This window comes from Abramis brama (genome assembly GCF_963993115.1).
Source record: "Abramis brama genome assembly, chromosome: 11".
In the NCBI taxonomy this organism is placed as follows: domain Eukaryota; kingdom Metazoa; phylum Chordata; class Actinopteri; order Cypriniformes; family Leuciscidae; genus Abramis; species Abramis brama.
In genome coordinates this window covers 29,004,786-29,018,984 of record NC_139973.1, presented here as the reverse complement: position 1 = coordinate 29,018,984, position 14,199 = coordinate 29,004,786, and the positions used below count along the sequence as shown (strand labels likewise).

Genomic DNA, 14,199 nt, shown 5'->3' with positions numbered 1-14,199 from the left:
TGGGGGCTTTAAAAATATATATGGGGAGTATTGGGGAGTATAATAAGGCCCCTAAAATAATCTTGAATCTATAGAGGTGTCTCTGCTTGCTGTACCACCAAAAAAGCAAAAAATATATTATTTTATATTTGTTAACTGGCATGTCTTTATGTTTATCTTCATCTTTATGGGCAAAATACTAATGGTAAATCAATTAAATTATGCAGTCCTACAATGCAAAAAAAAAAAAAAAGGATTAGCCTAAAGAAAAAAACCTTTCCACTCATTTTTCACTCATTCATTAGGTGTCAAGTCAAGTAGTCGCTCTCTGCTCAAAAGATCTGATAGGCGCAAAACCACCAGCGTATTCTTTCACGGTTGACCAAGGATGTCTTGCTGGTTAAATGAATTAACAAGCAAATTAAGAATTAATGGGGACAGGAAAGACCAAGATAATGCTGAAGACCAGCCTCCACAGCATGGGCTGTGTTCCCTATGGAACATTCAGCAGGGCGTGTTCCCTATGGACAGAGATGGGCATAAATACATGGAAATGTATTTGAAATACAAATACAAAATACTGTGTGAAAATTTTTATTTAAATACAAATACAAAATACTGCGTGAAAAAATTTATTTAAATACAAATACAGTATTTTATATTTTGAAAATACACAAAATACATGTGGAATTGGCCATCCAGTGCAGGTCACAGTGAATGAAGAAACTACATAGGCCTACTGACTTTTCATTCCTAACCACATCTCTTTTCTTTCTTTCTTTCTTTCTGGCAATTACAAATAAACCTATGCAAAATAGCTGCCATTTATATACTCATTTCTGGTTACAATAGTCTATTACTTGTGGTGAACACTATTAAAAAATTCATACTGTATGTAAAACTGTGGGAACCTTTTCTGCTATCTAGAATATGGATGGGCGATATGACCAAAATCTCAATTTTACTTCACAGTAACAATATCATGGTTTCACAATTCTCAATATCAGGTTTGATTCCTAAATAATTCATAAACTGAATTTCAAACTCTTTTGAGTTTTTTTTTTTTTTTTTTGTTTTTTTGTTGCAGATAGATAGATTTTTGTTGCAGATAGATAATTACTTTTTAAGTAATTTTATGTTTATTTTATGTAAAGTTTATTTGTTTCTATACGTTTATTAAAATTAGAAAGTGTATCTAAAATTTAAAATTAGAATTCATTTAGATTAATTTGACAATATTTACCCCTTTTTTATTATTATTTTTTATGTACAATAAAACTAAAAGCTGAAGATTTCTGTGGTGTATCATTCATCAGTGTTTGTTTTTCCAATAATCCCTGCCCACTAAAAGCTGCACGGATAAATTTGCTTACCCCACAAATAGGCCTATCTATGCAAATGATTTAGAAAAAGTTACATCAATTCACACTTTATATCATCGCTATGATATGTAGTGTCATATCACCCAGCCCTAACATGCAGTGATGCTTTAAACACATTTGACAAGCTAGTTGATAAAAATCAACAACCGGTCAAGACTGATTGGCTTACGCTATTTTCCCACATGTCTGTGCTCTTTTATTCTTTCATGTTAACTGAAGTGAATAATGCACTATTTAAACTTTAATCAACAAGTAGAATTGATCATGACATTCTCACCTTATTCCCCCCCCCCCCCCCCCCCCCCCAAAAAAAATTGCTGATCCAATGCTGAGCTAGTGAATGTCTGAACTAGTTGATGCACAAAATCAATACCCTGATAAAGAGGTTGACTGGCAAAAAGTATTTTATGTATTTTGAAAATACAAGAAAAAAATAGTATTTTGTATTTCAAATACGTATTTTAAATACATCTAAAATACTGCCCATCCCTGCCTATGGAATAGTAAGCTACATCTACAGGTATGAAAGGTATGAAAACCATTAACCATGTAGATCCAAACTTGTGAAGTCTTCGACGACAATGTTATGGATTTCTCACCGCAACATGCACACTGGTTTCTTGACCGCCGGATGACGCTCACTGCACGGGACTCATGATCCAGGGGCGAGCGTTATTATCCACTCCCAGCAGAAGGACACTTCGGTGACGTCACCTCGAGCGAGAAGGAAGCGGAGCGCTGGCTGGAAGCTGTCACACAGTAGTTGTGGCGAAAGCAGGAGAAACCCTTTCCGCACGCGCGCGCCCAACTGTTGCACTACACGGACAAACGACGCGGCAGAAAAACAACGTTATATTTTTTTTGACAGCAACTTCCACATACTCTTCGGGGAATTAATCTCTCGTGTTTCTGCAATGGCTGATATCATACAAAGCAACGACCAGTCCTCATCTGACGTTGCAAATCGATTCGCCCGCAAAGGTGCTTTGAGGCAGAAAAACGTCCATGAAGTAAAAAACCACAAATTTATTGCGAGGTTTTTCAAGCAGCCGACTTTCTGCAGTCATTGCACGGACTTTATTTGGTGAGTAAATCATTTAACACTGCAAGTATTACAGTATCACTGTAAGTTTAGTGTTACTGTAAATCTTGCTGCTGGCCTGTTACCAGACGAACACCTAAAAACAAACACTGGTTTAAGCATAGAAACTCATTGCTTGCAGTTCAGCTGTGTTAAACTTGCCCATACATAAAACATGTTTAGAGTTTACTGTCATCTAACTCTGCTTCACACAGCTCACGGGCTTTAATTGCTTTCGAAATAAGTATTTTGTCTTTGGACAGAACAAACGTTGCTTAAGTTTCAGACTACTCGCAGAGTCGCAATATTCTGCATGCTTCACTGTTTACTGGGGTTGCCATGATTTGGGGGTGATCAGTTTGTCCAGGCTCATAGTGGGGCATTTAGCTGCTCGGTCAGTCTTTGCTTCACACTTGTTGATAGTTTATGTATAAACTATAAAAGTTCAAATAGGAATTATATATATATGATTCCTAGCATTACATTTATAGCTATAATTTGTAGTGCATGCCCTTTTACTGTTTTCCTATATGTGCATTGAGACAAATCAAACATTAGATTACATATTTGTCTATGTACTTTTTAATTAAGTGACTGTTAGTTCTGTGAAAGGGAACTGATAGCTAAAAGCCCATTAAAGGATTTAGAGAGACAGATCTCTAATGCATTTTTTTCTCTCTCTTCTTCATCAGGGGGTTTGGCAAGCAAGGATTTCAGTGCCAAGGTAAGCAGCCATAGATGTCCTGCTTATTCTCTGAATAATCACTCAAATAGACCTTAACTTAAGGAGATGTTGCTGTGCACCTCCGTTCAAAAGACATCATCTAGAATCAGTTTCCTTTCCACACATGATCAATGCCAAAGAACAAGCAAATGTTGCAGATTGTAGTAGCCACTGTATCTGGTGATTGAGGCCTAACTTGGCAAAGAAGGCGTGAGCTGTAATGTCTCTCATAAACATCCATTAGCTGGCCTTGAACTAAATAACTCTGACTTAAAGACAGAAACCTAATAGCTTGGTACCTCAGTGAAAAGACTCACACAGTTTAAGAAAAACATCTATGGAAACTACTTATATGAGTCACTTATTTGAAGTAACTTGTTCTTTCAAATGGGATTTTTATTTTATTTTTCAGTTTAAATTTGGAATTTTTGTCCACATATTACACTTGGGATTAGGAAACAAGCATACACTTGCAGCTGTTATCAGAAGTAACTTTGCCGTGTCTGTGTATTGAGTGTTCCTCAACTTTTATACAATTACCCACTAGGGTAACTGCACGATTTGGGGAAAATGTCATATTGCGATTATTGAGGTCAATAATGTGATTGCGAAATGCGATTGCGATAAAATAAACAAATGGTTTCATGAGTCAACTTGCTTACTTCTCAAGGAAAATTCACACACAGATTAGTGATAATGCTGAAATGTGTATTTCTCAACTCAGTGTTTTCAAATTAAAATAATATTTTTTACAAAATGAAATAATGACATCTTTGCATTACTGCAAACTTGTTATTGTCTCAATAGTACAATAGTATAAAATAAATAGAACAATAAATAAGAACATTTGTATGCTCGTGAAAATAAGATATTTTGAACATTCTGTCCAGACAAACAGGGACATTTAAGCAGGATGTGTATTGTGATTGTCAAAACATTTGGTAACTAAACAGAATTTTGTTAAGTTTAGTGACAATATGTTACAATGTTTACATGGTACAATGATTGGTAGGCTACTGTTTGTGAAATCTCGTGATTTGATTCCGATCTTGATTCAATATCGATTCATTTGAAATATTTTTTGCAATTTGAAATAGCTACAGTAGATACATGTTAATTTTTCTCAAGAAAAAAAATATATCTCACCTAATGCTGTAAACATACAGAGAGCCCTGTCAGCTGGTATTATTATTAAAGGTTAAAAATAACAACTCAAATTAAATATAATTTGTTTTTTTACTAGGCTATAATAACAACGTTACAATATTTTAATGATATTGAGGTAAATGTAATGTTATGTGACATAGCCTATTGTTCTCCAGCTGTTTATTGACCTCTTTCCGTGGTTGAAAAACACTGATTGATCGATATTATGTATGAGGCATAAACATTTCGGTCAGTTGTACTGTATGTTTCAACACACCTATTGTTCATTCGTGTTTATTTACTATTAACTAGTAAAGAGTAAGAGATGTTCGGTTCACGACCACGATCTGTCGCGTCACATTTACAAGCGCCAAAACGCTATTGTTTGAATTTCGTAATAAAATTATGAAAAAAAAAAAGACAGAATCTGAGAGCTGATGATTTGTTTCATATCAAAAGTAACCTGCTCTGTCTAGTCTGTCGGTGTCAGTGTCCTCTTTGCTTCGCGATCTTTCTCTGCGTTAGAAAGTGGATGTGTGGCGTGAGAGCGTGTGAAAAGTGTCAATTGCTTGAGTCTCACGCTGAATGAATTAGAGTTGGCAGCCCTGCTCTCTCTGCTCAGTGTCGGTTATCTTCCCACATAGCAAATTTTTTCCGGCCCAGCTCCGGGCCACACAATCACTTTTCCCTCGGCCCAAATACCGCAAAGAATGACGGCCCTGAAGTGGCCCAGAACTGGATTAAAGACAAGGGTCACACATGGGCCATAACTGGCCTGAATCTCAGCCAGTTAGTCACCTTTAACTGGCCCTGAACTGGGCCAAAACAGGTTTTATTATTGGTACCAATTCTCAGCCATAAGTTAACCATATCGACACCACCCTTTAACCAGAAACCCCAAAACTGAGCCATAACCCAGCCTAATCTTACCCAAACCATGTGAACAAATAAGGTACAAGAAAATTAAAATCTCAAAAATAGTTTATTTAACAATAGGCACAAGCCAATAATAATAAATTATTATTATTTTCTAATTTTTTTTAGAACATTCAAATCTTAACATCTTATTACCACCTCAAAGTGCATTTAATTTCAAAATGTTCTGGTCTGTCTTAAACAGTTTACTTATTGTAGTAATGCACAAGCCAAACCCCCCCCCCCCCCCCCCCCCGCTAGAATTTGTGAACACTATTTTAGTTGCCTGAACAGCCAACTATGTACAACATTTTTCAATTCTAACTAAATGAATCTATCAATGAATCTAGCACTGAAATTTAAACATATTATAATGTAATTTTACTCTCAACAAACATAGAGCAAATTAAAAAAAAAATACTTAAACCAAATTTGCACACAAGAATGTTTGTATGTGTGAGGGAGAAAGTGATGCTATTTAGGACTGTCCTCAGGAAGTAAAGTACAGCTCTGCAGCCCCTCTTTTCTCCTCAAGCGCTCTCCTTCCTCCATCTCTACCAGGAGCAAGCTGAAGCCATCTTTGTATTGTTGCTTCTATCTCCTGATCAGTGGCATGTGTCAGACGATTTTTTCCTCACAGCAGCTAAAAGACAAAATACTAAATTAATAAATACATATACAAATATTCATCCAGCTTCAAAAAAGAGATGTTCTTCAACATGTTCTTTTAATCGAGGTTAAGGTTAAATAATAATACTAAAAAAATAAGAGAGCTGTAAACACATCGCAGGCTTGATCTGTTTCGGCATGAGTGCAAAAGAGAACCCATGCGGTTGCATATCTGTTGTATGTATTGCATTTAATGTTAGGTCGTACACAATATAGACTGTAAAAAAAATAGGGTCGTGCAGAAAATAGCTTCACTTACCTGAACAGCGGTTCGGTTGTCAAACAGACGTCTTCTTCACCCTTCAGCGGGAGAAATTTCAAACGACGCATCACGTGAACCTCATCCACCAACCAGAAAGCTGCTGTTACCGTGGAGATCGCACCAAAATAAACAATAGTTCACTGCACAGTTAACTGAATAACTATTTTTAAATAAACTGTTATTTAGAATATAGTAAGTTTTAACTTGATTTTGTGGTGCTTAACCTAAAGAGTATGGAAAACTTAGACTATTTTGTATGTGAATTTAAAAAAAAAAATTAGAAATTCATAAACACACATTAAAATAAATAATTGAAAAAAATGTAACTCAATTGTCATGTTAGGAAAATGTATATTTTGTTCAGGTCAAATGGATTTTGGAATTTTTAAATGATTATTGAATTTTGTGAACACTGCTGAAAGCTAAATGCTATATTTATTAATTATTTGTCATTTTTTCTGGACATAGCTTTTTTCACTGACTCATAAGTCAATTCATATTATTATTGTTATTAATTATTAAAATCATTACATCTCTTTCGTAGTTTTGATAACTGCACCATCCATGGACAACACTAGCGTTCCTGCAAATTCTGCCAAAAACGCCTAAAAAAGGCCTACCCAAATTAAATTGCATGCTGTTCTTGAACCATTTGGAGTATATGCATGGTATTGGTCTCTTTTGAAAGGGGACACTTTGAGGTTTGTTCCCAAACAGTCAGAATCACTGTAAGTCTCACTGGTATTGAGTAATAGAACTTTGAACACACTAAAAAAGAGGGAAAAAATTTCCGCCTAACTTTTTTTTTGTAAAAAGATGCCTGCAGATAACTATAGCTGGGAGGTATTAGCTGGAAAACACAGTGGGATCACAGCATGAAGCCTTACCAAGCCCAATTTAAATGTTGATAACAAAACCTAAGCTAATGAGTGTTTTACACAGGTTTATCTAAGTTTATGTCTAGGCGCTCCCCAAAAAAGGCCACTTGGAGACTCCAAATGACACTTTGTAACCACAGACACATAACATGCTGCTATTCTTGAATGCTTTACTGTACAGGCATAATTTTGGGCTCTAATGAAAGGTTACACTTAGAGCTATTCTATTCCTTATTCAGATTCACTGTAAATAATTGTTGACACATAGTAACTGAAGCATAAACACATTATATTGTTTTTTTGCCATTCTTGAAACTGAAATTTGTGCAAATAACAATACAAAACAAGTGTTATGGTATTAAAATATTGTTTAATATTAGTATTTTATACACTACATATATATCAAACTATTAACAAATTTATGATTAGGTTTTTCTTTGGTTATTGAACCTCTCTAGGAAGGTGAAGGATAGGGTTTCCTCTCTTGATGTCCATCATATGGCTTTCTGCTGACTCCCATTCTTCATCCAGTTCAATGTCAGATGTTTTTCTGTGATATAAAAAAAGCAAAAAAACAAATAATTTACATCTTTTATGTATTGTGTACTATTTTATACACACACACACACACACACACACACACACACACACACACACACACAAACAAACAAACCCGTGGATAAAGACAAACAGGGACATAAACGATACACGCACACCTCATAACAATAACAAGAGCGCTAAAAGCACCAAACACACACAAACAAACACGGACACACACAAACCCGTGGATAAAGACACACAAACCCGTGGATAAAGACACACAGGGACATAAACAACGATACACGCACACCTCATAACAATAACAAGAGCGCTAAAAGCACCAAACACACACGGACAAACACAAACCAGCATACCAGGGCATGTATCCCGTGGATAAAGACACACAGGGACATAAACAAACTGATAAATGTACAACACAACAGTAACATGAGCGCTCAATGCACACATACGCTTGAGGACGAGCTTAGCCATCACCAGTTAGCATTGGCCATCTCAAAACAGTGAAACACAAACATAAGATACTCAGAAAAACACGTAAAATATGTTATATAGTATAATAAAACACTTACTTGTCGAAAGAGACGATTTCCCATCAAAAAAGCCTTCCTCCAAAGTCATATGTCATTTGCTACAGCGTACGCAGTATTGCGCACGGGCGCACGGATCCACAACAAACTTTGCGCACCGTCATTGCTGACCCTGTTTGGATCCCTCCCACTAAACCTGCATATCAATGTCTTCAGGAGATCATTGGCTATCAGAGATGTCAATCATTTTTTAACATTGCTCCAATTGGAGTAGCCAAATGTCCGTCAAAGCGAAGGATGGACCGTGTCCCTAATGCGTGGTGACTGGCTCAAGCTGGAGGAAAAACCCCCCTTAAACTCCGTGATTCGCTGAAATCCGCTGTCACTCAAAAGTTCAGGGGTCAGCGGCCATTTTGAAGTCAAAATAGCTGTATTATTCAAGGGTGCAGGGATTTGTATTATTTTGAAGGTACCCCCGGACGCCGCCATTGGCTAACGGAACCCCACCTGCAGTTAGCATCCCATTGACTCCCATTCATTTTGGCGTCACTTTGACAGCGAATAACTTCATATCTGAGGCGTTTAAAGACTCCATTTGTCCATTATTTATTTCTAAAGAAACACGACAATGTATAAAATGCTCCATTACCTTGTAGCTTATGTTATGGCCCTGTAGAAGCAGTTTTTGTAAAAGTAGGCTAACGATTGCGTCACAGCCACGCGACTCTCTGTCGCACAGTAAGAAATTACCGTATGGACCGGAGGAGAAGCTCGCGCGCAATCGGGAGGACCTGGAGGCAAAATGACAAAGTAATTAATCAGAACACCTACTAAAAGTTTTTCCTGCTCCTCGCTCATGGACAGCTCCTACTCACGCTCTCCGTCTCTGCAAGTTTCGGAAGGGAATGATTCAGATTTCTCTTGGCACAGCTACTAGAAGACAGACGGTTTGCTCACGTCACATCTACGTCGTCAAGCTCAGCTTGAGTCTGCGCAGTACGCTGGACCCCCAGGAAGTAAGAGTTTCTAATGGGCTTCACTTTGTCTCCGTTGAATCCAATGGGGTCGCTGTGTCCATTTCTTTTACTGTCTATGGTATTATTGACATGTAATTTGAAGATTTACCATAGCCAAAGAAGAAGAAGAAGAAGAAGATTTACCATAGTATGTTCGATAGTTGTGAGAGCTCTGTCGGCTAACTTGGAATGCTACTATTCACAGTAAGTGGATGTTTATTGATATATAAATGTGTTATGGACTAAATACTTAGCTGAATTGATTGTATGGAGCCTTTACAGTGTAACTAAACCATTGTTGTTGCAATGTAATGGATCAGTGGACGAACAGAAGGCTTTTTAGGCAAGTGTCTTCCACTTCCTGTTTGTTTATTTGGCTGTTGGTGGTCTGACAAAGACACAGATTGTACCCGCTGTGTTTATTGTATCCTAAAATGGCTTATATCGTTAGAATCACAAGAATCTCAGCTTTCCATAGATTTGCGACTTGTAAAATTTTTTTTTTTTTTTTTTTTGTCTTTCATAAAGTTAACCCTTCAAAACACCCTATGGCCCGCGGGCGACCCGTCGGAACGCTACTGTTTTATTTCTCCCGTGAAAAATTGTGGTGGTGGGGGGGACAATCTTTGAATATATAGTAGCAGCCTAAATACTTATAATTGTCCAGTAGCTACACAAAGTATGGCCCATAATCGCTACACTGATCTGGGCCACACACCTCCCATGCACAATCGGCCCAAATGCTGTCTGCCGTCATGCATGCAGTGCCATCATTGCCACACTTGGCCCACAGTTGGCTGACATGATCTGGGCCACACACCTCCCATCCACAATCGGCCCAAATGTTGTCTGCCGTCATGCATGCAGTGCCATCATTGCCACACATGGCCCACAGTTGGCTGACATGATGCATGCCAGTGCCGGCAACACGCCAGCAGTGCCATGATGAGGCCACATTTGGGCCAAGTCTGTTTGCTATGTGGGTTATAGCCAAAATATCGCCATATCAGGTAGCAAAATTTGTCTGGCCCACCTCTGGGCCTCATCCTTGCTTCAATTCTGGCCCAGTTCTGGCTGGGTCCCCGGCCCAAAACTGGCCCAACACACTGAAAACGGACTCAAACAACTTCCTCTGGCCCATATGTGGCCCACACCCTGTAAAATGACTCTTATTTATTGATATGGCCCAGGTCTGGCCCAGGCACTGTAAAATGACTATTATTTATTGATATGGCCCAGGTCTGGCCCAGGACAGATCTGGAAGTAAGACAGATCTGGCTGAGAGTCGGCTGGGTCCCTGGGCCAGATGTGGCCCAGAAACTGGCAGTGAAACACAAATTCAACCTTTTAAAAAGATTAAGGGTTTTTATTATAAAATTAACAAATACACTTTAATATAAACATGTATTAACAATGAACAAATACACTATATTAACATTTATTAACACAATTTTTAAACCACAAAATAACAAGTAAATTATATTTACTCTTTATGATTAAAAGAAAAACATCATTCTCTTTCACACACAAACTGTCTTTCACTCTCTTTAAAACTAAAATTCTTTTTGCAAATGTCAAGTCACCATTACATATCGCTATACAGCAGGGATGGAAATTAACTTTTTTGTCCACCTGCCACTGTGGCTGGTGGATTTCAAAATCTCAACGTTTTTACCAGCCACTTTCTTGTTTTTAACCAACAATGTGTAACTGCATGTGAAAATTAATACTACAAGATCTACAATACTTAAGTCGTTTATTTCATAGGGTCTCAAGTCTCAAGAAAATACTGACATTTTCTCTTTCTCTCTTATACACACACAAACCATGAACTGATACACATTTCATTAAATGAGTAGGGCAGATTAAACAAAAAACAAACATTCCTCCACCCATCCTCCCCACTCCCAGTCCAATTTACTCCTGCTCATCAGAATCAGATTCTGAAGTTTCAGAGGTGCTTTCCTGAGCATTCTTCTTCCCCTTCATGAACTCTGGCCTTCTAGGCTGGATGCTAGCCTGATCCCAGAGCTGGATAGCAGGGGTGGGGTCATAATCCTCAATAGAGGGACTGGATAGCTGGACAGTCAGCAGGTCACAGAGGCTTCTTGATGTAAGACGGGACCTCCAGTCACTTTTCACTAACTTCATTTGATTGAAGCCTCTTTCACAGTCTGCAGTAGAGGCTGGTACGGTGAGAATGAGGTCAACCAGGCTGAGGATGTCGGGGCACTGGTGTTGCAAAAACCTGTTGATTTCTGGCCAGGTCTTCATGTGGAGACTCTCTCCCGTCTCATACAGTCTGGTCTTGAGAATGGTCCACTGACCTGGGATGAGCTCAACAGCGACCCCCGAGGGTGTCAGGATGCTCTGGAAGTGTCTAGTTAATTCCTCCACTTCTGATTCACCAAATTCTGAAAAGAGATGGACATAATGAAACAACACTGAGTTATATGCTTTCATGACTTTGTAGATGAAATGTTATGTATGAACCTAAACCACATACCTTTAGAGTGATCTGCGTCAGGCCAACTGTTCAGATTCACTAACTTTGTAGCTTGGAGAATCCCTATGGTCATGTCAGTGAAACGACTTTGCAGACTCTGGCAGAGTTTGTCGAGCAGCTCAAACTTGGCCTTCATGACACGGTTTAGGGCGCTGTCATCATTCTCGTGCTGCTTCATACAGGCTTTCAGCTTGGGCCCAGGTCTGTGGTACATTAGTAAGTTTATTCAAGATATTCAGCTAAGCAGCAAACACATTAACACCACTTTTCAGTTCTCTGACACTCACCTGGTTTTGTATTTTGTGAGCACTGTTTGGGTGGCTGTCAGGCAGCTGTGTACTTCAGCCACTGTGATAGCTGAGGTTTGAAGAGTCAGAGAGAGGCTGCTGAGGTGGGTCAGGCAATCATGCATGAAGTTGCAAAACATGAAAAATGCTGGATCCCGGCAGGTTTGGAAGTAGTGGCGTGCTTTGCTCTTCTGCACTGCATTCACCCCTTCAGCATCTGGTGACTGAATCTTTATACAAAATCCATCAAATCAAACAAGAAAAGTCATTAGTTCAATTGCCATTTTTATAAAGTGTAAGTTAGTTTGATTTATTAAATTACACTGAACAAATTCCTGACAGTAAACGGACCTAACCTTTTAACTTAACATTTTATTTACCCGCTACGGTGTCTGGTAGGTGAAGCGAGTTTACCAGCCACAACACAAAATCACCCGCATTTGGCTGGTGGCTGGTGCTAATTTCCATCCCTGCTATACAGTAATGACTGTTTCAAAGCAGCTTTACAGGGTTAAACAGGAAAATGATCAATGATGCAAACAGAGTTCAATTTGGCTGAAAAGCTGCTCTAAAAAGAAAATAGTGTCATTGTTCAGCTGAATTCAGTTCAGTGTTGATTCAGTTCTGTTCAATAACTGTATAAAGTATATCAATTATAAAAAGAGTTTTCATTATTAAGTAGCTCTGCAGAAAACAGAGATGTGATCGTCCAGCTCAGTTCATTTCTCATAATGGTGGCAATGCAGGCAACTAAGCAAGCCAGAGGTGACAGTGGCAAGAACCCAAATTCCATCAGTGACAGAATGGAGAAAGAAAAACTTGGGGGGCCAGTTCTCCTCTGGCCAAACAACGAACATGGTGTGTTTTAGGATTCCAGGCTGCTTCACAAGTCAGATTGTGGATTGATATCATTCAGAATATTTTATTCAGCTCCTTTTGCTTGAAGATTGGAAAAGATTACATCAAGGTAAAAGAGTAGCAAAACTCGAGAGCATGTAGATGTGAATTTGAGAACTTGCACAATAAATATTTGTACTTGTACAATAAAATTTACATTCACAGTACAATGTTAAAACCTCCAATGTGAAAACCTCAATTAGGCATTTGCAACTCCTCAAATCTGCCATTGCAATTTTTTAAATTGCCCCACCTTTCTCTCTCACCGCCACTCAGTTTGCAAGTGCACAGTCAATGCGTGAATATTTGAAATAGCAATGGCTATTTGAGAAGATTTGAGAAGTTGCAAATGCCTAATTGAGGTTGTACTGCGAATGTGAATGAAAGAATACAAGTTTGTGTATGTCATTGTATTTCTGTGAATGGCATTTTTACACATTTGTGACTACTTGCCTGCAGCTTCAAATTCAGAATACAGGTTTGTGACTATTGTCTTCGAGTGAAAATCTCAACATTCAACAGGTTTTCAAGTACAAATATTTATTGTACAAGTTCTCAAATTCACATCCACATGCTCTGGAGTTTTGCTACTCTTTTACCTTCATAAGATCACACCGGCGTTGGTGTAAGGAGAGTTGAAGCTGGCTGTTGGGTCTGTGTGGAGGACTCGTCTGGTTCTCGTGGATCTGATCCGATGACTGTGCCGAGGACTGTTGTGTCAACGAGGTCTTCACTGCGTTTGTTTTTAGGTCTCGTCTAGTTGTGATGTTCTCGTCTGGCATTCTGTTGTGGTCATCTTAGAGCACAGGTCCACCATCTGGTCTGGATATGGACTAGATCTGGCTGACTACAGTAACCTTTTATAAGAATGAGACAGAGAGACTAACATTAGTGTAGATGCCATTCTTCTTATGATGTAACAAGTACATTCTGTGTTATGGGAAGTGTTTCCGGTTCTGGTTGACCTAATTTATGCAGCCTAACAATCCTTTAATGGATGTGAATTATAGAAATGTGAGAGTGTGTTATGTTTATGCTAGGTTAAAGAGGTGTGTTTTTAATATAGATTTAAACTTATCTTGTGTCTGCCCCTCGATCTGCTGCCAGTTGGAGCCACCAGTTCATGGATCCCTCGATCTCCATTTCAGCAGTATTAGCTGTGAGGGTTTCTCTGAACTGCATATTTTAAATAAAGGAATAGATATTGTGAGGTCAATATTAAATCTTAAGCATTAGTTTTTTAAGCACATAGGTTTTGACAAATGTTGTTGCCAGAGTTCATGCAGCAAATTCAAATATCGGTAACACTTTACAATAAGGTCTCATTTGTTAAAATTAGGCTAGTTAATGTGTTAACTAACATTAACAA

General features: G+C 38.3%; 2 protein-coding genes and 1 long non-coding RNA gene across 3 annotated transcripts in view; 1 reads left to right on the top strand and 2 right to left on the bottom strand.

The window, feature by feature from the left end:
* Nucleotides 1–2,080: 2,080 nt before the first annotated feature.
* Nucleotides 2,081–14,199, top strand: part of prkcaa (protein kinase C, alpha, a) — a 215,262-nt gene continuing 203,143 nt past the window's right edge. Inside the window, exons 1-2 of the mRNA XM_084127788.1 lie at nt 2,081–2,445; nt 3,135–3,166. Coding sequence (XP_083983914.1) covers nt 2,276–2,445; nt 3,135–3,166 — 202 coding nt within the window. The 5' untranslated portion in view covers nt 2,081–2,275. The remainder of the gene's footprint in view (nt 2,446–3,134; nt 3,167–14,199) is intronic.
* Nucleotides 7,387–8,305, bottom strand: LOC311091733. Its single transcript, XR_014608152.1, has 2 exons — nt 8,167–8,305; nt 7,387–7,586 (listed from the first exon to the last, which is right to left on the bottom strand). It is a non-coding gene; the product is annotated as an uncharacterized lncRNA (long non-coding RNA).
* Nucleotides 9,299–12,731, bottom strand: LOC311091732 (zinc finger protein 862-like). The gene is made up of 3 exons (XM_084127789.1): nt 11,934–12,731; nt 11,647–11,849; nt 9,299–11,554 (listed from the first exon to the last, which is right to left on the bottom strand). The coding sequence occupies exons 1-3, from the start codon at nt 12,071–12,073 to the stop codon at nt 11,058–11,060; spliced, it is 840 nt and encodes a 279-aa protein (XP_083983915.1). The 5' UTR covers nt 12,074–12,731; the 3' UTR covers nt 9,299–11,057.